The following is a 27,074-nucleotide window of genomic DNA, read 5'->3' as shown; positions in this document are numbered from 1 at the left end:
AAGAAGGTGGCCACCTGCAAGCTGGGAAGAGAGGTTTCACCAAAAATTGACCCCGCTGCAACCTTGATTTTGAACTTCCAGCCTCTAGTACTGTGAAAAAAAAATTTGTTGCTTAAGCGACCCAGTCTGTAAGCACTGATAATTTTTGCAATCTCTCTCCAGGGAACCTATTCTTGGGCATTAAAGTAGAAACTCAGGTGTCTGTGGAGGCTACAGTGGGTAATGCGGTGAATGAGAGAAGCAAGCTAGGGGTAATACAGTAAACTGGCGAACTGGAGAGTGGATGACCCACACAGGAGAGGCAATCCGCTTCCTCAGCTCAGCTCATGGAACTGTGGTCCAGAACATCAGATTAATTTCAAGAGAAGTACAAAGTCTGCATTTACGTGAATTTTTTTTTTTTTTTTTGCATTTAGCCACTGAAAATTACACACACATACATACACATACACAGTGGATGCAACCAAAGATACTAGGACTGCATCTTGCTGGCAGGCCCTAGTTTTTGACCTCTGCTCTGGCCACAGAGTATCTCCTGGCCTCAGGGTACCCCAGGCACTTTCACACTTTAGAGCTCCCGATGTCCTGATTTCTAGGTCCTTCTCTTTTTTTTCACCCTGCCTCAATATGGTCTTTAGGACTTACATACTATCTTATATCTTTGGCTTTTACTGACCACTGTAGGAAAATCAGACTGTGTGATCCTCTTCACTTTTTCTCTCATAATCTATATACAATGTAACAGAAAATTACCTTGAAAATGGATACAACATCTGGACTTTTGTTTGCAGCCAAGATGGGGAGGCAGGGACTGGATATACTGCTTGCCTAAAACCACCACCACCAAAAAACCCCACAATAAGCTGTATAAAATATATGAAACAATAGTTTTCAAGACAATGACTCACTGGCAACAAAGGACACTGATACCCAAGAGACAGAGAACAAATGAGATGAGCCCTATGGTCACCCAGCTCACCGCCTTGAGTTTCCAGGCTATGGCACAGGGACATGAGGCGTGCATGAGTCCTGGTGGATTCCCTGACAGCTGAGGGCCTGAGGAGACGGAGATGGCTAGAGTTCACAGAGTGTCAGAGAGGAGAAAGCCTCACAGTGAGAGAATGTGAACATCTGCAAAGGGTTCCCTTCAAGTATTCAGAAGACCTGGTGAACTCATGCATCTGAGGACATTTCCTGAGGCCAGAACAGTGCCTGTGCCTACCAGCCAGGCTGGAAGACCTCACAACCCAGAAGGGGCTGCACAGAGTACCCAGAGGGATTTGTGTCCATGCTGAGGAATAATGAATGGCTCTGGTCCCCCCTAACAAACCTTACAAGCAAGACCCGAGAAGATCAAACTGTTCTGAAGTAGCTCAACTATATTCTAGAACAGAGCTTAAGAATATTTATAGAAATACAGAAATATCTAGTAACCAAAAGGTAAAGATTTCAATGTGTGGCATCCAATAAAAGTGTATTGGGGGGTGGGCAAAGAAATAGAAAAATACAACCCATGATGACTATCAAAAAACTGAAACTTAGAACTGACTCAGATGTTAGAATTCTCATTAAAACAATGTTAGAAAAAACATCAAAACAGTTATTATAACTATATTCCACTTGCTCAAAAGGTTAAGTAGACCCAAGGATGATATCTGTAAGACCCACTGTGAATTTCTAGAGATGAAAACTAAAAGGCCTGAGGTGAGAAATATACTGGAAGGGATTAAAGTCAGATGAGACACGGCAGAGAAAGATCAGATAACTTGAAGACGCAGCAACAGAAACTATTAATAGAATTAAATAGAAGCCACAGCAATAGAAAAGGTGAAACACATTGAAAAAAAAAACAACTAAAAAAAAAGGCATCAGGGAGCACGGGACACCTTCATGTGGCCTAATGTATGTGTAATTGGAATCCTCAAAGATGAGAGAAACAGATGGAGGCAGGAAACAACAAAAACAAAACTAAGAAGAAAAAATGGCCCAAATGTTCCAAATTTGATGAAAACATAAACCTAAACGATCCAACTAACCTCCAGCACAAGAAACGTAAAGAAAATTACAAGGCACATCATAATCAAATTGCTCAAAACCAGTGACAGAGAGAAATCTCACAAGTAGCCAACATATGGGAAACCATGCTCTGTATGGAGGAACACAGAGAAGCATGAGTCTATTTCCTGTTGGAAAAAACTGCCAGATGAGAAGGCAATGGAGCTGAATTTTTTTTCTTTTGATATGAAATTTATTGTCAAATTGTTTTCCATACAACACCCAGTGCTCATCCCAACAGGTGCCCTCCTCAATGCCTATCACCCACTTTCCCCTCCGTCCCACCCACCATCAACCCTCAGTTTATTCTCAGTTTTTAAGAGTCGCTTATTGGTTTGGCTCCAATGGAGCAGTATTTTTAAAGTACCAGAAAAAAAGTGCCGATCTTTCAACACAGAATTGTATGCCAAATGAAAACAGCTTTCAAAATAAAAGATGAACTAGTCCTTTTCAGACATGTGAAAAGTAAAGGCACTCATTTTTAGCTAACCAACATTACAAGAGATGTTGAAGGGAGTCCTCTGGGTGTAAAGGAAAACAGTACCAGGTGAAAATACGGATCTACACAAAGGAATTAAAAAATACTGAAAAATGAAAACAAAATAGGCAAATATTAAGGTTTTCTTATTCAATCTCTTCCAAAGATGACAGTTCACAAAATTAATAACATAATGAAGGGGTTATAACTAATATAAATAAAGTGTGTGACTACAGAAGCATGAAGGTCAGGAAGGAAGAAATGGAAAAACACCATTTTAAAGTGCTAAACCCTAAAAAAAAAAAAATCACTAAAAGAGGAAAGCACAGCATTATGGGTAATAAGCTAACAAAGAAAGATAAAATAGATAAAACATAATTTAAAAGAAAGCTGAAAAAGTTGAAAAATGAGAGAAGAACTGAGACAAATAGAAAACAAAAAACAGTATAATAGACTAAAACTTCTCCATGTTAATAATCATATTTAAATATAAATGTTTGCTTAATTATCCTAATTAATAGGCAGAAATGGTCATATTGGGTAAAAAGAGCATGAACTCAGCTGTATGCTGCCTATAAGAAGCATATTTTAATTTTCAACCTATTTGCACTTTTATATTTAAAGTATAAAAACACATATATCATTCCAGCACTATTAAGAGAAGGCTGGAGTGACTTTTCTAATATTAATTGAAGTAGATTTCAGAACAAAGAATAGGACCAGAAATAAAGTCATTTACCTCCAAAAAAACATAACAATCCTAAACATATGGGCACCTAATACAGAGCTTCAAAATATATGACACAAAACCTAACAGAGCTACAAGAATTAAAAAACAAGCCCACAATATTAGTTGAAGACTTCCAATACCCAACTCTCAATAATTAATAGAATAGATAGAAAATCAGTAAGGCTATCCCAGACATAAACAACACTTATTACCCCATGTGATCGAATTTATTTATAAAAGAACACTTCAGGTAGACAAGTGCATGATACTCAGTCTTTTCTTTTTTTCTTTTCTTTTTTTTTAGTATAATTTATTGTCAAGTTGGCTAACATACAATGTATACAGTGCGCTCTTGGTTTTGGGGGTGACTCATCGCTTTTATACAACACCCAGTGCTCATCCCAACAAGTGCCCTCCTCAATGCCCAGCGCCCATTTTCCCCTCTCCCTCACCCACCCCCGCACCATCAGCCCTTAGTTTGTTCTCTGTATTTAAGAATCTCTTATGGTTTGCCTCCCTCCCTCTCTGTAACTATTTTTTTCCCCTTCCCTTCCCCCATGGGTTTCTGTTAAGTTTCTCAAGTTCCATCCACATTGCTGCAAATGGCAGGATTTCATTCTTTTTCATTGCCAAGTAGTATTCCATTGTATATATAAACCACATGTCCTTTAACCATTCATCAGTTGATGGACATTTAGGCTCTTTCCATAATTTGGCTATTGTTGAAAGCATTGCTATAAACATTGGCGTGCATGTGCCCCTATGAATCAGCACTCTGTATCCTTTGGATAAATGCCTAGTAGTGCTGTTGCTGGGTCATAGGGTAGTTCTATTTTTAATTTTTTGAGGAACCTCCACACTGTTTTCCAGAGCAACTGCACCAGTTTGCATTCCCACCAACAGTGCAAGAGGGTTCCCATTTCTCCACATCCTCGCCAGCTTCTGTTGTTTCCCGAGTTAATTTTAGTCACTCTGACTGGTGTGAGGTGGTATCTTAACGTGGTTTTGACTTGTATTTCCCTGATGATGAGTGATGTTGAGCATCTTCCCATGTGTCTGTTGGCCATCTGGATGTCTTCTTTGGAAAAGTGTCTATTCATGTCTTCTGCCCATTTCTTCACTGGATTATTTGTTTTCTAGGTGTTGAGTTTGGTAAGTTCTTTATAGATTTTGGATACTAACCCTTTATCTGATATCTCATTTGCAAATATCTTTTCCCATTCCGTTGGTTGCCTTTCAGTTTTGTTGATTGTTTCCTTCACCATGCAGAAGCTTTTTATCTTGATGAGGTCCCAATAGTTCATTTTTGCTTTTATTTCCCTTGCCTTCGGAGACGTGTCAAGCAAGAAATTGCTGTGGCAGAGGTCAAAGAGGTTGTTGCCTGTATTCTCCTCTAGGTTTTGATGGTTTCCTGTCTCACATTTAGGTCTTTCATCCACTTTGAGTTTATTTTCGTGTATGGTGTAAGAAAGTGGTCCAGTTTCATTCTTCTGCATGTTGCTGTCCAGTTCTCCCAGCATCATTTGCTAAAGAGACTGTCTTTTTTCCATTGGATACTCTTGCCTGCTTTGACAAAGATTAGATGGCCATAACATTTGTGGGTCCAATTCTGGGTTCTCTATTCTATTCCATTGGTCTATGTGTCTGTTTTTGTGCCAATACCATACTGTCTTGATGATTACAACTTTGGAATAGAGGCTAAAGTCTGGGATTCTGATGCCTCCTGCTTTGGCTTTCTTTTTCAACATGACTTTGGCTATTCAGGGTCTTTTATGGTTCCATATAAATTTTAGGATTGTTTGTTCCAGCTTTGAGAAGAATGCTGGTGCAATTTTGATACGGATTTCACTGAATGTGTAAATTGCTTTGGGTAGTACTGACATTTTAACAGTATTTGTTCTTCCAATCCATGAGCATGGAATATTTTTCCATTTCTTTGTGTCTTCAATTTCCTTTGTAAGTTTTCTATAGTTTTCAGCATACAGATCTTTTACAGCTTTGGTTAGGTTTACTCCTAGGTATTTTATGGTTTTTGGTGCAATTGTAAATGGGATCGATTTCTTGATTTCTCTTTCTGCTGCTTCATTACTGGTGTACAGAAATGCAACCGATTTCTGTACACTGATTTTGTATCCTGTGACTTTGCTGAATTCATGCATTAGTTCTAGCAGATCTTTGGTGGAGTCTTTCAGGTTTTCCATGTATAGTATCATGTCATCTGTGAAAAGTGAAATTTTGACTTCTTTTTTGCTAATTTGGATGCCTTTTATTTCATTTTGCTGTCTGATTGCTGAGGCTAGGACATCCGACACTATGTTCAACAACAGTGGTGAGAGTGGGCATCCTTGTCATGTTCCTGATTTCAGGGGGAAGATTTCAGTTTTTCCCCATTTAGGATGATATTAGTCATGGGTTTTACATATTTGGCTTTTATGATGTTAAGGTATGTTCCTTCTATCCGGGCTTTCTTGAGGGTTTTTATTAAGAAAGCATGCTGTATTTTGTCAAGTGCTTCTTCTACATCTATTGACTACACATTTTTTTCAAGGGCACTAAAAACTTTTACCAAGAGAGACCATATTAAGAATCACAAAATAATTCTCAATAAATTTAAAAAGATTTGGATCATTCAGAATATGTTCTTTGACCACAATGGAATTAGAAATCAATAACAGAATGATATCTGGGAAACTCCCTAAATATTGGGAATGAAATGACCCTCTTCCAAGTAACCCAGGATCAAAGAATAAATCTGAAGAAAAATTAAAAAAGTGTTTTTGAAAGAAATGAAAATGAAACCACAATATATCAAAATTTGTGGAATGCCATTCAAGCAGTGCTTAGTGGGAAATTTATGGCACTAAATGTTTATATTAGGAAAGAAGAAAGGTATTAAATCGATGTCCACAGTTTCCACTTTAAAAATTGTGAAAAAGGACAAATTAAACCCCAAATAAGCCAAATAAAGACCAGAGTAGATACCAACGAAAGAGAAAATAGAGAAACAATAAGGAGAAATCAATGAAACAAAAATTTGATTCTTTGAGATCAAAATTGATAAACCATTATTAGCAAGGCTGATTGAAAAAAAAAGAAATTATTTAGGCTGAGATTGCTCGCTGCCTTAAAAAAATAAATTACCAACAGCAGGGATTAGGGGGCTGCAACACTACTACAGATCCTATTACCACTGAAAAGATGAGGGAATATTATGAACAACATTATATCAACCAATTAAATCACTTGAGTGAAATGGACAAATTCCTTGAAAGAAACAAACTATCAAGGTTTACATAAGAAGAAACAGATAACCTTGAGAGCTCTAATTCTACTGAATAAATAGAATTTGTAGTTAAAAATCTTCCAAAAAAGAACATTCCAGGGCCAGACAGCTTTACCTGTGAATTTATCCAACATTTGAAGAAGAAATAAAATGATGGCCATGAAAGTGGTGGAGCTAAGGACTTCCAAATATTCTCTTCTCCAAATAAGCTAAGAGAAAACTGGCAAAAATGGTCAGAATCAGCATTTTCAGATTTCTAGAAATTAGTCAAAAGCTTGTGGCAACTGGGGAATGTTTATTCAAGAAAAATGGTTGAACCTTGGTAAAAGCAGAGAGCTCTGTGGCATTTTAACTTGACCTAGTCCCATACCCCACTGTAGCTCTGTGGTGGCCTTGAAGAATAGCCTGCAATTTACGGCGAAAGCCAGCAGCCCGGCAGCTACTGGAAGGAACAGAACAGGGATGGAGCTCTTTCAAAGCCTCATTTCTAAAGAACTATTTTACTTGATCTGTCTGGTGGTTCCTTGGAAGATACCACTTATAAGGCTGTCAGTACTTGACCTATCTCAGAGCTGGCCTTTTCCCTGGGAGGCACTTGTTAAAACAATTACAGTTGGCTTCATGGCTGCCTGAGTGATGGATAATAGAAGCCAAACAACAGACTAACTAAAAAAGGTGAAAAGGAAAAGTTGGGGGAGTAGGATTTCCACACGAGTTTCCCCAAGTTCTGACACTATTCGGAGAGTCTAGAAGGTCTCACACATGTACGGTTGTGAGCATGCACAGCAGAGACCTAAAAAGGCTTTATGCCTTCACTTCTGGCTGATCTTAATGCTCTGTGCTAATAGGAAGCAAAAGCTAACACAGAGTTGTCAACTGCCTGGCTAAATATCGAAGGTGTGCTCAATACCCCAAGAGACCCCTTAGCAAGACTGAGAGACTTACTGGTTCCAGGTGTTCAAGGAAATCTTTGTCCAATTAGCTGATCACTAGTCTAACCAAGCAGAGACTTCAGCGGCCAAACATTGTAATTATAGAGTTGTCGAAATTTGTTCAGAGAAGTTATTTAACAAATAACAACTATAATAAGTAGCATCAAGAACAAACCCCAGGGAAGGGAAGAATCCAATTCTTAGAGTTGTCACATTATAGTCTTTAAAATGTCCAGTTTTCAACAAAAGATTACAAAGACATACAAAAAAAACAAGAAAGGATGGCCCATACAAAGGGAAAAAAATAATCAGCAGAAACTGTCCCTTAGGAAGTCTATACATTGGACTTTCTACACAAACTTGAAATCTATTATTGTAAATATGTTCAAAGAACTAAAGGAAGTTATGTCACTAAACAGAGAGTATCAATGAAGAAATGAAAATTACAGAAGAAAAAATACCAAATCTACAGACTCTTCCGGAGAACAGAAGAACTAGAAATTCTTCTTAACTCATTCCACGAAGCCAGCTTACCCTAATACCAAACCAGACTAAAACATTACAAGAAAACCAAAGACCCATATTTTTCATGAACAAAATGCGAAAAATTCTAAATTAAATTTTAGAAAATCAAGTTCACCAATTTATAAAAATGATAACATACCATGACTAAATAGGGTTTATCCTAAGAATGAATCATTAGTTTAATATTTGAAAATCAATGTAATCTACCATATGAACACATTAATAAAGAAAAATCATGATTATCTGAATAGACACAGAAAGAGCATTTGACAAAAATCCAACATCCATTACTGACACAAACTCTCAGCAAACCAGGAAATGAAGGAATCTACCTGATAAAGGACATTTATAAAAAAAAACCTATGATAATATCATATTTAATGGTGAAAGACTGAATGCTTTCCCACTCATTACCCATAACATCATGAAGAAGATAACGCTATCTACTCTTATCATTTCTATTCAACATTGTAACATTATACTGGAGGTTTAGCCTTTGCAATAAGGCAAAAAAAAAAAAAAAAAAGGCATCTGGTTTGGAAAGGAAGGAATTAAACTGGTTTTTATTTGTTTGATTGTCTATGTAGAGAATCTAGTAAAATATACTAAAAAGCTACTAAAACTCAAAAGACATTTTTAGTAAGATGGCATAATGCAAGTTCAACATCCGACAGTCAGTAGTATTTCTATAAATGAGCAACAAACAACTATAAATATCATTTACATACGAAATACTCAGGAATAAATGGGTCAAACATCTGTAGGACTTATACCCTGAAAACTAAAAAAACAGTGCTGAGAGAAATTAACGAAGACCTAAATAAATGAAGAAATTGTTAATGAGTCAGATTACTGAATATTGTTAACCTGTCAATTCTCTCCAAACTGGTCTGTGGATTCAAGGCAATGCCAATTGGAATCCAGTAGGCTCTACTGTAGAAGAAGCTTATTCTAAAAATCATGTGCATATAAAAAAGACCTTGAATAACTAAATTGACATTGAAAAAGGACAAAGTTGGAGGACCAATAATACCTACTTCCAAGACTTCCAGTTTTATTATAAATCTATAGTAATCAAGACAGTGTATTACCGATTAAAGACAGAAAACCAGATCAATGGATCAGAACTGAGTCCAGGAACAAATGCACACAGATACTGAGAATCGATTTTCACAAAAATGCAAAAAGGCCATTCATCTGAGGCAGGATTGTTTTTTCAACAAATGGGGCTGGAACAACTAGAATATGCAAATGCAAACAAACCAAAATAGATGATCTGATCCAAACCTCATACCATATATAAAAATTAACACAAAACAGATCATACACTTAAATATAAAACCTGAAAATATAAAACTTTCACAGGAAGACATAGGAGAAAACTTCTGTGACTTTAGGCAAAGGATGCTTAGACAGTATAAAGCATGATTCATAAAAGAAAAAACTGATAAACGTCATCAAAATAAAGCTTGTTCTTTGAAAGCCACTGTTAAAAGAGAATGAAAAGGGAAAACAGAGGCTGGGAGAGAATATCTGCAAATTATGTATCTGCAGAAGAACATATTTAAAATATATAAAGAACATTGTGATGTCACACACCTCACAATGGCTGGGTCTGATTTCACAAAGTGGAGGTCGGGGTGGGGGGGGGTGGTGGTAAAAAAAAAAAAGGCTGAAAAGTGGACAAAGCAAGAACTAAAAAAAAAAAAAAGGTTGCAAGCAACAGGTATTTTAAGGAAAAAAGGTAAACCACTTCCTTCTCGTGAAAAGGAAACTGGAGTCTGGAACAGGATTATTGTAAAACTGGAATAAATATATAGTGGAAGAGTGACAGGATACTTAGAATTAACTCTTAAAGCCTTCATTATATTAAGAAGAGATTTCGTTCATTCAGTTCCCATCTGAGTGTTCATAAATAAAGGACTTTAATATTACTATCTGAATTAACTTTTCTCTGATCAAAGCTGTTAATGAAATAAAACATTCTATCTTTAAAAAAAAACCCCAACAAACTCAAGTTAAAACAGATTAATGACTAGGGAATACCGGATACTACTTATTAAGAATTGTCACATATTAATAGAAACTTCATTACCAACTCTCAGGCAGTAGATAATAACATCATAGGGGCATGAAGTACAAAAGGTGTAAGTTTCAGACTTTTAAGAAAATGCTTTGGTTAAATTAACCTATTGGGGTTTTTTCTTGATACCTTAAGAAGGGAGTACAGCTTTACTAAAATGTGTAAACGTTACTTGCACAGAAGTGATTGACATTTCTAAAAAAAATAAAAATAAGAAAGAATAAAGAAGATAAGAAATTCAAGTGGAAGTAGTAAGAGGTAGTCCTATGTAGCTTATTTATATATTCTGGTCAACCAACCAAATAAGTTGCAAACTGAATGGCAAGACTGAAAGAAACAAAACAATTAGCCTTCAGGGGCACCTGGGTGGCTCAGTCGATTAAATGTCCAACTCTTGATTCTGGCTCAGGTCATGATCACGAGATCGTGTGAGATCAAGCCCTGTGCCCTTAAGATTCTCTCTCTCTGCTTCCCTCCCCAACTTGTGCTCTCTCTAAAATAATAATAATAAAAAAAATTAGCGTCCGTCCATTTACTTGGGTACAATGGACTCATTTAGGTAAATTAAAGAAATAAAGAAATGACTTTGTACATATGGGGCTATAATATTTCCACCTTCCACTTGCCTACAGTTTTCAGGTCATTAGAAATGTATCTTAATTCATCCCTACTTCTAAGAAATTACTAGTATAGGGAAAGTCCAAAAAGCTGCAGATGAACTTGAGCATTTAGACATATCTGAACTTCTCATGAAAATTTATTTTCAGAAGCTTTGTAAGTGTTCTATGCTCAAAAGGAGAAGTCAAGCTACCCTGACAGTCTTTAGGAGCTGGGACATTTTGTGAGGTTTTTTAAAAATTCTAACCTGGAGAGCATGGTGTGGATCTGTGTATCACCGGAGAATAGGCATCCAATGCAGTCAGTGACTACAGACTCTCATTTGCATATTAGATACAAGTTTGAAAATTTTTTATAAAACATGTTCAAAAACACCAAGAGTACTGTTGCCATAATGTATTAAATATGGTATTTTAAAATTATTTTTATTTTTATTTTTGAGAGAGACAGAGAGAGAGAGAGACACACACACAGAATCTGAAGCAGGTTCAGGCTCTGTCAGCCCAGAGCCTGATGTGGGGCTCAAACTCACGAACCACTAGATCATGACCTGAGCCGAAGCTGGATGCTTAACTGACTGGGCCACCCAGGTGCCCCTAAATATTATGGTATTTTTTGGTTGTTGAAACAGTTTGTCCTTACTGTTCGTGTATTTTTTATATGTGTGATCTGTCATTGAGTATAAACTCTTTAGGGTCAATGACTGTATCATCAACTATTATATAAAATTCCAGTGTTTTAGAGAATGGAACTGAAAACTTTCCTGGCAGATGTAACAAGAATGAAGATCAGAAAGACCTGGGATGTGTGTTTCATACGGGAGGCAGCGGGAAAGCCTGGAAAGAAAAGCAGATTAGGAAACAGAGGACCTGTGTTCTGGTCCTGGGTCTGACATTTAGTAACCACAGTGACTTGAGACAAGTCACAGCCTCTAAGATCTAAGACAGGGGTCAGGATACTGGTCTGCAGGGAGATAGAACCAAATGTGATCCATGTGAGTGGCTGTGCTCTGAAGTGATCCAGGGCTATATATAGTTATATCATCATCAGATTTTTCTCTTTAAAAGATTTTAAAGCTTCCAACAAAATAGCATTTTACCGGGAAGCCTGACAACACTAAATATAATTTAAAACAAACAGACAAACAAACAGCCCAGCAGTCTGGGGATCTTGGCTCCTGGTCTGTGCACTGACACAGAAGTGCCCTGGGAAATTTATGCAAGGCCTTTCCCCTTAGTTTTCTTGACTAGAAAACAGAGGGGATAGAGAATTTCTAAGGAATCTTCTAGGTCATGATTCTGTGACTCTTTAAAACACCATTTAAATTATGTTTGTCTTTCATCTGTAGAATAAAACATTATCTTGTGAAATAATGCATGGTTTTGTTTGATAATTCCTATAAAGTAGACTGTCATCTCCTTCAGAATTTTTGAAGTGAAACAGACATATTATTCTCCAAAATGTCAACATCAGTAGCAGGGTTAACCTGAACAAACATCTTCCTGAAGGAAATTCAGCTGGGATCATCCGGGTGCGTGTGTGTGTAAGCATGTACTCATATGCGTATGTGGGTATGGTTGGTGGTGGATGAACAGAAGGGCACGACAGATTATCTAGGCTGTTCGAGGCTGTTACCCTCTTGGGATAGTTTGCTAGTGATTGTGTGAATATGAAGTTTGGGCTGAAAGTCAGGTACAAAATGATCTGCACTGATAAAAAAAAAATGAGAAATAGGAAGATTTTTGATATAAGTTTTTTGAGGTAAAAGGGATTTTCATTTATGTATTAAATGATGCAGCAAGTACCAAATGAAACTACAGAAACTTCCTAGTGATCTTTTATAACAAATACCTCGAAACGAATTGCTTAAATATATTACGCGTTTGGAGAAAATATACAATGATAATGTTCTGGGTATTACTTTCTTTTCTTTAATGTCTCAAAATAGGTATTTCATAATTTTTTTTTTTAAACCACACATCATCTCCGTGTTTTCAGTTAATGTCATTTTAAAATGTTACTCAAACAAAAATAAATGACAAAATGGTCCCAAAAAACAAAAATTTAGTATGATATTTTAATTTTATTTAATATTATTTCTTGTAACTTAGTTATAATACATTCTCAAAGTCCAACCATTAAGATATTCTTACGAGCGCCTGGGTGGCTCAGTCGGTTTAGTGTCCGACTTCGACTCAGGTCATGATCTTGCATGAGTTCAAGCCCCACGTCAGGCTCTGTGCTGACAGCTCAGAGCCTGGAGCCTGCTTTGGATTCTGTGTCTCCCTCTCTCTCTGCCCCTCCCCTGCTCTCTCTCTCTCTCTCTCTCAAAAGTAAATAAACACTAAAAAAATCAAAATAAAATATTCTCAAGCTAGCTCAACTCTTAAAAATCAATGATCTAAAATTTAACTTTCTTTTTTTAAAGTTTGAGATTTTTTTTTTTTGAGAGACGAAGAGAGGGAGAAGAGAGAGAGAATCTTTTCCTTTTTTTTTTTGTTTATTTATTTATTTTGAGAGGGGGTGCAGAGAGAGTTTGAAAGAGAGAGGGAGACAGAGATTTCCAGACAGGCTCTGCATTGTCAGTGTGGAGCCCGATGTGGAATTTGAACCCACAAACCATGAGATCATGACCCAAGCTGAAACCAAGAATGGGACACTTAATTGACTTAGCCACCCAGGCACCCCAGGGAGAGAGAGAATCTTAAGCAGGCTCCACGTTCAGTGCAGAGCCCAACACAGCGTTCCATCCCACAAACCTGGGATCATGACCGGAGCCAAAATCAAGAGTTGAATGTTCAACCGACTGAGCCACCCAGGTGCCCCTGAAATTTAACTTTTGGTGTAATGTCATAAAAAGAGAAATGGAGAAATTGTCCTTAAAAAAACAAACAATACTTGTTTAGCGCTGCAAGTATTTAGAAGGAATAGTTGCTTACTGTGTCACAGACTCTGAGCCCAGCCTGAAATCTTGGGACTTGTCCTTAATGACTGACCGCTGCAAAAGAAGAAGAACAAACGGTAAGTACAAACTCAGCACAATGCAGGTAATAGTAGCAACTTGCTGAATGAGGAGAGAGCATGCTTGTTCTGAACATAAATGTCTATCAGCATAATGTTTTCACTCCTACGGACAACCAAGGAGAAAGTTCTCCAGATCATCTGAGCACTCTGTACGCATGTCAGTTTTCAGGTATGTGGCAAAAAAAAGGTCAGATACGAATCAGTGTAAACTAATCTAGAAACACCATATGGCATATCACTTAGGTTCTAAATGTATCTTTCAACATCGCATCCTTCGTTCCTCATCCTTTTGGCATACTTTATATTTTCATAGTGATGACACTCATGGAATTCTATCTAAAATTTTGGATCTGAAAACCCAACCTTCTACAAAATTTGTTCGGTACATATTTTATTAACGGCACCTTTGTGAAGAAAACAAATTAAAAGTGCTTTCAGTGGTGCCAGATTATATTGTTATGTTTGATGGTTCCTCCAGAATTCCAGCATTAAGTCCAAATGAAAGTATACTGTGGGAAAATGGAGTTTGATATGAGACAGTATTTTATAAATCTACCCAACGTTGCTATAAAATTGACTACAAATACTTTTTTTAAAGAGGTAATTACATGTTATGGAAAGAATCCATTTAAAATTCACATAGAAAATATACAGTTACTAAGTTTTGAGCCATATACAAATCAAAGATATACTATGGCCACCTAATTAAAAAAAAAAAACTGCAGAAAACAAAAACCAAGATGAAATCAAAGAAAAGGAGCACAGTCCTTAAGTTGTTTCAGTCTTAAGTTGTTTGAGTAACTACTGTTTTCCCAGTCTTATCTTTCCTGAAGATTGTTTTGCTTTTTAGATTTTGTCCCTCACAATCAGATTTTGCAAGATCATTCTTTAGCAAGATTTGGCACTTGAGTATCTTAAAACAAGTATTCTTTTTTTTCTTTTTAGTTAATAATGTTTATTTTTTAATTTACATCCAAATTAGTTAGCATATAGTGCAACAGTGATTTCAGGAGTAGATTCCTTAGTGCCCCTTACCCATTTAGCAACCCCCCCCCACAACTCCTCCAGTAACCCTCTGTTTGTTCTCTATATTTAAGAGTCTCTTATGTTTTGTCCCCCTCCCTGTTTTTAGATTATTTTTGCCTCCCTTCCCTAATGTTCATCTGTTTTGTATCCTAAAGTCCTCATATGAGTGAAGTCATTGGATATTTTAAAACAAGTATTATTAATCATAAAGATTTCAAGATGATATTGTATTATGTAGTATTATTGCTATCTGCATAGCTTTAAATCAAGCATATAATAAAACCATAAAAGAACAAGAAGACTTAGTGGTGAAAGGTGGATCTTGTAGCAAGTGACTCAATTTCACAGAACAACCAAAGCACCAAAAACACCCTGATTTTTCCCTACTAGTGAAGATGATCTGACTTACTTAAAATGTGTTTGGGACAAAAAGTACAATCACATGAAAAATTCAAATTCACGGACTAATTCAGATTGCAGAACAGTCTACCTGCCCTGAACCCAACAGCGCAAGAAGCAAAAACCATCAAAATCTAAACTCAGAAAGTATCAATTATAACTGAATATATTTAGTTTTTCTCCCAGTCTTATGAAATAAATTCCAAAGACAGCAATCAAATTGATTTTATTTTTTACTTGGTCTAAGTATTACTTCTATCTCTTTGCTCATGGCAAGCCCAGCATCTTACCATATGTATATGTATGTATGTATATGTATATAATGTGTGTATGTATTATATATATATATATATATATATATATATATATATATATACATATATAACGTATGCAACTTTGTAAAAGTCTGGATTAAAAAAACCCCTCGATGTAACAGCTCTGATCAGAATTTGAACCTACTTCAGAGGTTGAGGGAAGAGAAATAAGACTGAATTGTATATCACTGTTAAGTCAATGTTATTTTTAGTTATTTATCATGACCCTGACATATGAGTAACAACATATTGTCATGTGTAGGTCTTACCAAACCTGCTTTTAATAGTCTGTTCATCATGTGAAATGGATGCAGAAGGTTTGTCTTAAGTAGATTTGACACTGTCCCTGCCATCTTTCCTGCTGTATTACTGTATTACAGTAACTGGCACATTAAGTCCTTCTTCATGTTGCAAAAGTGGCTTAAATTGTGTTCAAATCCTATGAATCCCAAGTTAATAGAGTATCCACATTACAAAGTTTTAACACTTATTAAAGGACACTTATTTAATTAGGACCAATATTCCACTTCTAAACACCTTTACTCACTCATTCCTTGGTCTCAGCAGCAGCACGCCATATGGGTAGTTACTCATGGAGGCAAGAAGGAGGAGGAAGAAGGTATCTCTGTGAGCTGTTTTGTTTCATTTCCTTGTTTAACAAAAAAGCCCCCACGGCTGTGATACCACCAGCCCACAGCACCCCCCATCATCCACAAGGCCAGGGAGCACGGCTGCCCTTCTTTCCCTCCTGTCCACACACACCTCTCAAGTTGTTTTGTGACTTTGTCTCCTCTTCACGGTACCCTTGATTTGGAGAGGAGGGGATGAAGAGAGGAAGAGGAGCAAAGCAAAGGAGATGAATGAAAGGACCAGAATCCAGGGGCTCCTGCTTCCCAAACCCTCACAGCTTCTTCGTGAGGCTTTTAAAATTAGATGCAGTGAGACTTAAACATGAAAGGAATGATTAACGAAATGATTTTAAGTGCCTCCACCGATCAAATGGGAGATTTACCAAGAAGAAAACAACTCATAAATAGCTTTGTAAGAGAAATGGGCCATGCAAACAACTCATCCAAGTATTTCTGTAAACTTGAAGAATGAATGTAAAATTAGGTAAATGTTCAATCAATGTCTGTTGTAGGTAGCACACAAGTGAGCTTTAAATAAGGCAAATTTATGGTATCGTACAGCTCTATATTTATGTGTTTATAATACCTTCTGATATCTTCTTTTTCATATAATTAATATCTACTGTTTATTTATACCCACTTGGTAGACATTTTTTAAAAAGAGAGAGGAAAACAACAACTAGAGCTGGTGGCTAAATTGTAGTCGTGGCTCTGTCATTAGCTTTCCATGTGGCCTGAGTACAAGCCATTTCCCTTCTCTTGGGGTCTGTTTTTTACTTGAAAATGAACAGAAGGGGCTCCGAATAAAAGCGTGATCTATCACAGCACCATTCGCGTATTTTACAGATGAGGAAATGGAGGCTCAGACTCGCCAAGGCTACAGAAGTCGCCCAAAGGCTACAATTCTGGTTTTTCAAACTGATTTAACAACAAAACTATTTTTCAAAGACAGTTTTGCTTGGACGCCTCATATAGAGACACTTAAACGTGGAATTAGTCTAGGTGAAGTTAGGTTTGGTGGCCTGGTAAACCCTGTCTTCCCACCTCTACTCCCCAGAGCCCTAAAGAACAGGTTCTACAGAGGAGAGTTTATAGACCATAGGACTAAACAAGCTCTTCCAGATTTCCTCTGTTGCTAAAATTCTGTTTCCAGGAGCACAATTTTATGATTTTATATATTCCTTTGATTCTTTGATTTTAGAATTTATTATTAGTTATGTGAATTGTATTTGATGCTGAATTATAATGCTTTTCCTTGAGGACAAAATAGTCCCGTGCATTAAGATGCGGTTTCTGGAAGTATATAAAGACACAAAGTGAAGGTTTTCGTTTTGGCTCGTGATTTGTAGTTTTGGGTACTAACTGTGCCAGTTAGAAAAACAACAGGTATTTATGAAACCCCACTCTGAGCCAGGCACTGTGCTAGATGTCCTGGGGGTACAAAGCTGAGGAGGCTATAGGAATTCATGACCTAATGGGGAAAGCTTTACATAGGCAGAGAGGAATAAACATTACGATGACGGTAAAAAGGAAATGTGCAGAAATAAAGAAACAGAAGCCTTGAATCGTAACTGGAGGTTTTTGAGAGGGATTCACAGAGGAAGGAGCATTTAGCTAGATCTTAAGAGATCTCAGGAGATCTGCTATTTCACAGCAACATCCTTCCCATGCTCTTTCTTAGTTCACTCTTGACCAAAACTGGCATCCCTTAACCTTCTACCCTTTGTCCTTTCCATTCTTTACTAAATCTCTGATCTCATGGACTTAACCAGTATGTTTAGCAAATGACTTCCAAATCAATACCATTAAACCAGATCCAGATCTTAAGTTTTCTCCAAAATGACTTGGCAATAGCTAGTTTTCAGCAAATTTTGTAAACACAGCAGTTTTTTCTGAAAACACACTTGGATCTGTAAATTTTCATCAGAACTACCTGCAAGTCTGAGTTTTCAGCAAATCTCTCCTGAGTTCCATAGATGTCTGCAAGATATCTGTAAGTGACTGTTGGTTGTGTAGATGCCACCAATTTCATTGAGTCTCAGACTGAAGTTCTTCTACTCTTATACACTGGGGTGTTCAAACTAGAAACCCAGGTTTCTCCTTAACCTTCACATGGATTTAGTTCACCAAATCCTAGTTTCTCATTGTATTTGGCGTGGATTATTGCAACAGCTTCTCCTGGTCATAGTTCCTTCAGTATTGCTTTTTTTCCATTTTTTTCAGAGCTTCTAGAATGCACTTTTGAAACAATTAGATAATCCTTTGGTGACTCCCTACTACCTCCAGGATAAGATGCAGCTTTTTTTCCTTTTTTTTTTTTTTTAAGTTTATTTATTTATTTTGAAAGAGACAGCATGAGCGGGGGGATGGGCAGAAAAAGAGGCAGAGAGACAGAATCCCAAGTAGGCTACACACTGTCAGTGAGAACCCGATGCGGGGCTCGAACTCATGAACCATGAGATCATGGCCTGAGCCAAAATCAAGAGTCAGGCGCTTAACGGACTGAGCCACCTGGGCATCCCTAAAATGCAGCTTCTTAACATGCCATAGGGACCTTCTTAAATCCTGTCTCCTTGTTCAGATTCAGCTCTTTTTTTTAAAATATATTTAAAAGTTTTTTTTGATGTTTATTTTTGAGAGACAGAGAGAGAGACAGAGAGAGAGAGAGACAGCGCAAGCAAGCATGAGTGGGGGAAGGGCAGAGGGAGAAAGAGGGAGACACAGAATCTGAAGCAGGCATCAAGCTCTCAACTGTCAGCACAGAACCCTGTGTGGGGCTCAAACCCACGAACTGCGAGATCATGACCTGAGCCAAAGTCAGACACTTGACCAACTGAGCCACCTAGGTGCACCAGCTCTTTCTGTTTTTAACTTTGCATCCCAACCTCTAGACCTGATGAAATACTTGTGTGGCCCAAGTGTACCAGGCCTTAGTATATATCTGTTCAGTCTGCCAGGAATGCCTTGCTTCCATGAAACTCAATTTAGAAATCAATTCCTCTGGAAAGCTTTTCCTGACCTCACGAAGCTTAGGTCAGGAACCATTTCTATTTGTTCTTCTTGCATTTTGTACTGCAGTCTACTGAACTCTTGTGCAGCAAAACTCCCAAATGTCTGACATCTGCCAGCTCTTTCAAGAGGGAACTCCCTGAAGGTGAGGGCAGATGATGGGCATGACCAGAGATTCCAGAATGATATCTATATAAAAACTTCCAGGAGGCAGTTAGAAATATACCTGGGGGATTCAGGATAGGAGCCAGGGTTACAGATGTAGAGTTTGGTACATCTGAGAATACCAAAGTGATATCCAAAACTATGGGGCTAGAAGTGATAACCTAGACAAAAATATGTTAGAGAAAAATAAAAAACAACAACAAAAAAGATGCAGCAGTGTACGTCTCAGAGAAGGCTTGAAATATAGTGGCTGGTGAAGCCAGATGAAAAAAGTAGTAAGTTCAGCGCCGAAAGGAAAGAGAGAAACAGCAGAGAGACGGTAGTGTTAATGACCCAGGACATTGCGGGTATGGAGTATTTCTTTACATGGTCTGTTAATTGCTGGGTTTGGTCCTTCCTTCTACTCTGCGTTTCATTCCTTGTCCTTTCCCCCTGTGACCAGCTAGCTGGCTTTAAAATTTTTCTGTTGAGTATTTCTAGCCACCTCAGGGCTTTTGCACATGTGGTTGCCAGTGCCTCAAATGTATCCTCCCGCCTAACTGGCCCTCTTTTTTTTTTTTTTTTTTTAATATTTATTTTTGAGGGGCGCCTGGGTGGCTCAGTCGGTTAAGCGTCTGACTTCAGGTCAGGTCACGATCTCACAGTCTGTGAGTTCGAGCCCCGTGTCAGGCTCTGTGCTGACAGTTCAGAGCCTGGAGCCTGCTTCCAGTTCTGTGTCTCCCTCTCTCTCTGCCCCTCCCCCGTTCATGCCCTCTCTCAAAAATAAATAAACGTTAAAAAAAATTAAAAAAAATATTTATTTTTGAGGGAGAGAGACAGAGCATGTGCAGGAGAGGGGCAGAGACAGAGAGAGGGAGACACAGAATCAGAAGCAGGCTCCAGGCCCTGAGCTGTGAGCACAGAGCCCGATGTGGGGTTTGCACCCACAAACCTTGAGATCATGACCTGAGCTGAAGTCAGACGCTTAACCGACTGAGCCACCCAGGTGCCCCTAGACTATAACTCCTATAAAAGCTGGAAGGGCAATTTCTGTCTAATTTGCCATTATGCTATCCAGACAACATCCCACTGCAGTGCCTGGAAAAACAGCAGGCATTCAATATTCATGTGTTAAATGAGTAAATAATAAGATGCCACAGGAGTGATGGAGCAAGGAAGGGGCTCACGGATGCAGTAGGAGCTAGAAGAACGTGGAAGGGAAATGACCAAAACCACCAGTGGAGGCGTCAGCTGTAGAAAGAAGGGGGCTTCCTTTTTTATCTGAAAGCAGCTGGGGAGGGAAGGTGAAATTACAGAAATACAGAGACCGTAGAGATGAGAAGTAGAGAAAATGCATGTTGGGGGACTTCTCTTCAGAGTCAGCTTGGAGTAAGAGGATGGGGCTGGAGGGATGTGAACATCTCTGTGACACAGCACAGACAGAACGGGGCAGGGAGTCAGTCAGGAAGAATGAAAAAGATGATCGAGACCATGGGCCTCACTGAGGCTGGGAATCACAACCATGACGCAGAGACAAGCAAGACAATTACGTGACTTTCCTCAGCAGTGCTAAAATGAACAGTTTGCCCCCAGACCTAGGGACCGGTAAGAGTAGTAATGCTAAGTCACACACTCCAAGTACTATATGTATCTGGCATTCAACTGCTAAATAATTGCGCCTTCCAGGACTTTATTTCTGGCTGGTCTAGAGTAACCTGATTTGGGGAGAATGAAAAACGACTGCAGATGACCGGGGAGGCAGGAAACATCAGAATGCCACCCTCTCTCTCTCTTTTTGAATTCCTGCAAACTAAAGAATCATTTGGGTCATCCCCCTCCTCATCTGGGACTGAACTATTCGCTAGAGATGGGAGATTAAGGAAGGAAACTGGAGAGACTCATGGAGACCTAACTGTTTGATGAAGTCCATCGCACCCAGCCCTCTATCCACTACTGAACATCTGCTGTGTGAGCATGAGCACCATCACTGCGGTCTCCGACGGGGGTCAGGTCCAATGTGAAAGATTCACAAACATCTCAGCACAGGTGCTCCTATTTGTCTGTCTGACCTTTCCATCACTCAGTAAACATTCACTGGATACCTGCTTTGTATTAGATGCTGGGGATTCAATTCTGAACATAGCCCCTGCCTTCAAGGAACATTTGGACTTTTTATTTCCATCCAGAGAGGAAGAAAGAAATAGAAGAAAAAAGTCAGACACATGAGTCATGTTAGAAGTAGCAGGTTGTATTTTTTTTTCTTTTAAACCAGCTTCCTTTGCCTGACCTTCTTCTTCATCTTTATTATAAAGACTTAATGGGTTTTATGGAACAACTATGTACTTTTAGGAGAGTTTCAACACACAACCGATCATTATTTATGGATTGCCTATTTGCGAATTCACCTCCTCACTACAGTTCACTTGTAATCCCAGATCAATACCGGCAGTGCTTTTATAGTCATTTGAATACGTGTGCACGTGCAGGGTGGTGAAAAATTTGAGCTGCCTGATGCACACAATCCCACTTGGGGCTGAAACACTAGAAACTTCTAAAGCTTTGGCATGTTTCAAATGTTCTGCCTTATTTCAGCTCTCATACTGTAAACGAGCATCCTTTTTGTGGTCTGTTTACTGCTATGTTTTCCACATTTTTGTGTTTGGCTTGGTGATTCTGCTGTTTAAAATGATACCTAAGCAGCATGTTGAAATGCTGTCTAGTATGACTAAATGCAAGAAGGCTGATGTGCCTTAGATGAAATACATATGTCAGATGATCTGTGCTCAGGCACAAGCTATAGTACTGTTGGATAGGAGTCCGATTTTAATGAATCAACAATATATATATTAAATAAGGTGTCTTTACACAGAAACACACATAAAACTAGGTTATGTATTGGTTGGCTGATGAAAATGTGGTGGCCAGAGGCTCACAGGAACCTAATCCGGTATTTTCCCTGGAACACTGGTTCAGTATTCATTCACCAATTCAGTGTTCGTGGTGAATTCAGAGACCATAACTACTATGAACAATGAGAATCCGCTCTATATTTTTTGGTATGGCTTCTGTGTATCTACAAAATTACTATTTTACTGTTCTTTGTTGCTACCTTCTCTTACTCCTGACATATCTATGAAGTTTTTGGGAGCTCTGTCCCAGTCAAATCGTAATAATTTATTGAGAATATTCTCTATGTAAAGTACTAAGATGAGGGGCTTTGAAAGGAACAACTGGGAAGTTGATTCCCATTGGTTTCACACAGCTATGTGTAATGCTTTACAGGCTGCTATAATGCGTCAGGTCAACTTCAAGTTTATATATCCAGAGATCAAGGGATCTGAAGCACATATGTTATTCCTCCAATAAGGCTGGAAGAACATTTGCTAGCAAAATTCCGTAACTCTTGTGTCTCCCAGGGAGGCTTTCAGAAATATAAAGGAGTATCTCCCAAAGATTAGCATGTTTAGGGTAGGATCTGGCACCAGGATTTTTACACAAGTGCCCCAGGTGATTCTGAGGCCTAGCACTTTGATAACTATTAATCTGGCATAAATCAAATTGGCAATTTGTTGGGGTAGGAGAGCTAAGGACTAATTTTTGATTTGGTGTCTGAAGCTTAGTGAATATAGCTTAGTAACCAGTAAGCATGGATTATGTGATCTCCTCCCTTGTTTTCTTCTTCTTCCAGCTTGAATCTCTATTCTTACCAACGCTACCCATTAAGAATTTCAATTGCCCTCCTGATAAACAATATTAAACACAAACAGTGAGGCTGTGACTCATAATTTAGTAAGGGAAAACGTATGTACAAATAATTTGGCACTGAGGTAGCAGGTGACAAATGTAGTAAGAGACCAACAATATGCCATGAGATTATGGGGGGAAAGACTTCTCTGACCAAGTGGAGGTTCTGGCCAGTCTGTCTAAATGAATGATTCCTTATTCTTCATTTCAGTATGTGTACATATGCATATGGATACGTATGTATCTATATTAGTTTGAACAAAATTGTTCAGTGATGTTGCTTTTAACTTTGCTCTTTACATCATTTTAGTAGGTTTATATCCATTATACCCGAGCACAAATCATGCTTTTAACAATATTTATAATGTAAAATTTATTAGCTATAACAAATGAAATAATTATACATGGCATTTGTGGTTAATTACAAAAGTTGTGATAAACAATGTGACCCAGGGAAGCCTGAATGGCTCAACTGGTTAAGCGCCTGGCTCTTGGTTTTGGATCAGGTCACCATCTCATGGTTTGTGAGATCAAGCCCAGTATTGGGCTCCACACTGACAGCACGGGGCCTGTCTGGAATTCTCTCTCTGCCCTCCCCGACTTGTGCGTGCACGCGTGCACACATGCACATTCTCTCAAAATAAACAAATAAAAACTTTAAAAAAATAAAAAATTATGACCATACTACAAGATTGCTCAAATGGGGAAGTTCAATATGAAATGTAATTTACACTTATACCTGCCAGTGAGTTTCAGGACAGGACAATAGATAGCCTCATGATCTTGGCCTAGGCATGTTTTCTACTGTAATCTTGGGAATGATACTGCTTTTAGTCAGTCGCTCCAAGATGGCATCACTTGGGCAGAGAACACTTTCTTACAAAGGAGATGTCAACCTTTGGGAGGTCTATCAAGCATTCTATGTTCTTTGTAAGACACAGAAGTGTGTAACTGAGGTCGCTACTTCAACACATTCACGGTAATGGGGAAGCATAAATAGGGGTAAAAAAACAAACAAACAAACAAGGCTCATTAAGCACAAAAAAGTTCTGTAAAAGAGTGATAAAAGAAAAACTGTTTCAGTGTATTGTATTATATGCAGGGTTTGTGCAGATAAAAGAGACTTTCAAATAAAAAAAGTTTCTTCCTTTGCCAACTAAAGGAGAACCGTGTTAAAATTAGAGATCATTATGGCATTATTGGGGCTGCTGCGTAATAACAAGAACATGAGCATATAGTTAATTTCTAAGGCAAAGGAAATAAATGGTAGTCAAGAGCTATCTAAATTTAAGTGAGACATTTTATATATACTTTTCATGTTGAGCCTCACCATAGCTGGATACATCTTTATGTGAAGCTATTATTTATAAGTAAGTAGGATAGTCATAACTCCATATAGCATATATGTGTATAGCTTGCCAAAAATGGAAAAATGAAGGCAAAATTTCCTTAACAGGACCTTACAATAAGAAGAATTGTAATTGAAGGAAAAACACACATATGTATGTCACAATATTATATATTATATATGTATATTTTTATTACAATAGAGTGGTTTTCAACTGGAGGGGATAATTTTGTGTCTCAGCGGAAATTTGGCAATATCTGGGAGGCATTTTTGATTGTCACAACTGGAGAGATTAGTGTTTATGGCATCTAGTGAATGGGTGGACAGAGGCCAGGGATGCCGCTAAACATCCTACAATACACATTCCCTCAAACAAAGAATTATCTGGCCCCAAATGCCAGTGTGCCAAGTTTGAGAAACCATGGAGTACTTGACAAAACACAAGAGGACAGCAAAGTCAGAGTATCAGAGAACTTCAGAAAAAAAGGACATGCTTGTTGAGTCAGAAGACAGGGTGACTGATATTAATCAATTCTGCCAGTATCTAAAGGACAATTTACAACCTGGAATGACTGGTGGCAAGTTCTCCCAACAAGATCTTACACATTTTATTAAAATAAGTATTTATTTATTTATTTTGAGAGAGTGAGGGGGGAGGGGCAGAGAGAGAGAGAGAGAGACAGAGAGAGAGAAAGAGAGACGGACACAGAGAGAATCCCAAGCAGGCTCCACACTGTCAGTGCAGAGCCTGATGTGAGGATCGAACTCACAAACTGTGAGATCATAACCTGAGCTGAAATCAAGACTCTGATGCTTAACTGACTGAGCCACCCAGGCACCCCAACAACTTACATATTTTAGATCGCTGACAGATTATTAGATGGATGTTACTGATACCATCATGAAAAGCAAAAGGAAATACCATATTATTCTATCAAACAACGCTTACTGTCATAGTAAGAGTGAGTAATGGGCCAAGCAAAACATTGGTTTGACCGAGTACATCACTTATTTTATATTTTTAATGTATACTCATCCATTCAAAGATTGAATGCTACATCTGCCTTCTCAGAGTCATGAGGGAATGTCCTACAAATTCTTACCAATGGCTTCTTGGAACAATTATGAAATCTTTACTGAATTTATATTATTCTCTAGACTGGGTTTTCAATGGAAGCTCTACATAAGAAACCGAAACGTGATAGAGGATGGGCTCAGAGACTCAAATCAGGTGAATCATCAGTGGGTTGCTAAACTGGAAAACAAACTTGCCCTTATGTAATTTTGTGTAAATTTTAAGTAACGGGAGTTAAGAAGACATCAAGGATATGACACATTCCCCAAACTAAGTTTTGGGGTGGAGGCTACAGGGGGATTCTCTCACAGCCCCTTTAATTTTGGAACCGCTGGCAATGATGGAGGTCCTGGACCCAGGCTAGATAAGCTGAGAAGACAGGCTGTCAGCGGTGTTTCACTCTGCCGGGGTTAAGAGACTCCTGGAAACACACAGGGGGCTCTGCCCCAATAGCAAGCAACACAGCTGCTGAGGGGAAGAGACAAGGCAGCAGCCGAGGTGCACCTGTCAAACACACTGGCTGAGGCAAAGGTGTAAAAAGGAGAATGAGTAGAGAAACTGGTCACCAGACCTTTAAGAAGGTCAAGACCATACGGTTTCCTTTCAGGGTAAGAGAGATCTTGGAGGCTTTTAGAGTTTCTCCGTGTAGAACATTTAGGAACATTACTTTTGAAAGCAGAGTCTGTGGGCGTGAGGTGACTCATACTCCCTTTGCTGTCACATCATCAGGGTCCATTTACTTTCTTTGCAGAACATGTTCTCTCTCTAGGCTAATAGAAAATTTTCAGTTGTAGACAATGGTTTTTGAAGTTAATATTTTTCTCAAAATAGTTATAAGGTATTGAAACAAATTATAAGGAAAAATACACATCCGTATCGTCTGCACTGAGATTCTTCACAGGACACAGATAAGTACTTTGGTTTTAGATTTACTTGTGAGTTAAGATTTTGATTTCATGCTCTTCAGAGGAAGGAAGAAAACTAAACATTCCTGAAATTTTAAAACAGATCCAAACACAAATTAATTTTCTATCTACTTAAAATAACAAATTGGAGACAAATCAACTGTATTTTGTTTGATAAACCAAATTACTAAAGTTAAAAAAAGACATAAATTGATACTATTCTTTAGTAATAGGAAGGAGGCAATATTATGATTGTATTTTCAGTGATTTAGCATACATTAATTAACTTCTGGATATCTGAAAAATCTGCTTCAACATACCAAAAGTAACCAGTGCCTATTATAAACATGTTGTTGGGTTAAACATAATAAAATCATTATTACTTCTGTGGTTAAAAATAATTCAGACGCACTCCTGGTACAAGGACCAGTAAATGGAAAGTTTTCTTTTCTATAGGAAGTGATTTTTGAAAATAGTGACATATAGCCCAGTTAATTCCGGCTTAATGAACTGTCTTCTTTTGGGATGAAGAGGGTAAATGAAAATTAGAGATTCCGTAGATGAAGACAGACACATGTACACTGAAGGCAGCTAATATACTGCCTACTGTTTTTCTAAGAGGTTGACAGAATTATCAATTTAAGATTTTGTGTGCATTGTATGCTTGGCTGGAAGAGGTACTACTATGGAGTTACCTGATGCTTCTGGGTTTTCTGTTTTGCTTTGGACTAGACAAGAAGAGAGTTGTTCCTG

At 38.1% G+C, this 27,074-nt stretch overlaps 1 protein-coding gene across 1 annotated transcript in view; it reads right to left on the bottom strand.

The window, feature by feature from the left end:
- Positions 1-27,074, bottom strand: part of AHI1 (Abelson helper integration site 1) — a 203,861-nt gene that overhangs the window by 7,855 nt on the left and 168,932 nt on the right. The window contains exon 24 of the mRNA XM_047102438.1: positions 13,644-13,702. Within this exon, the coding sequence (XP_046958394.1) occupies positions 13,644-13,702 (59 nt within the window). The remainder of the gene's footprint in view (positions 1-13,643; positions 13,703-27,074) is intronic.

The sequence above is a fragment of the Lynx rufus genome, unplaced genomic scaffold (assembly GCF_022079265.1).
Source record: "Lynx rufus isolate CCGP_SWC_20201006 ecotype Redwood Valley unplaced genomic scaffold, mLynRuf1.p SCAF_6, whole genome shotgun sequence".
NCBI lineage: Eukaryota > Metazoa > Chordata > Mammalia > Carnivora > Felidae > Lynx > Lynx rufus.
The sequence above is the reverse complement of the archived record's forward strand: the minus strand, read 5'-3'. Positions and strand labels throughout refer to the sequence as shown.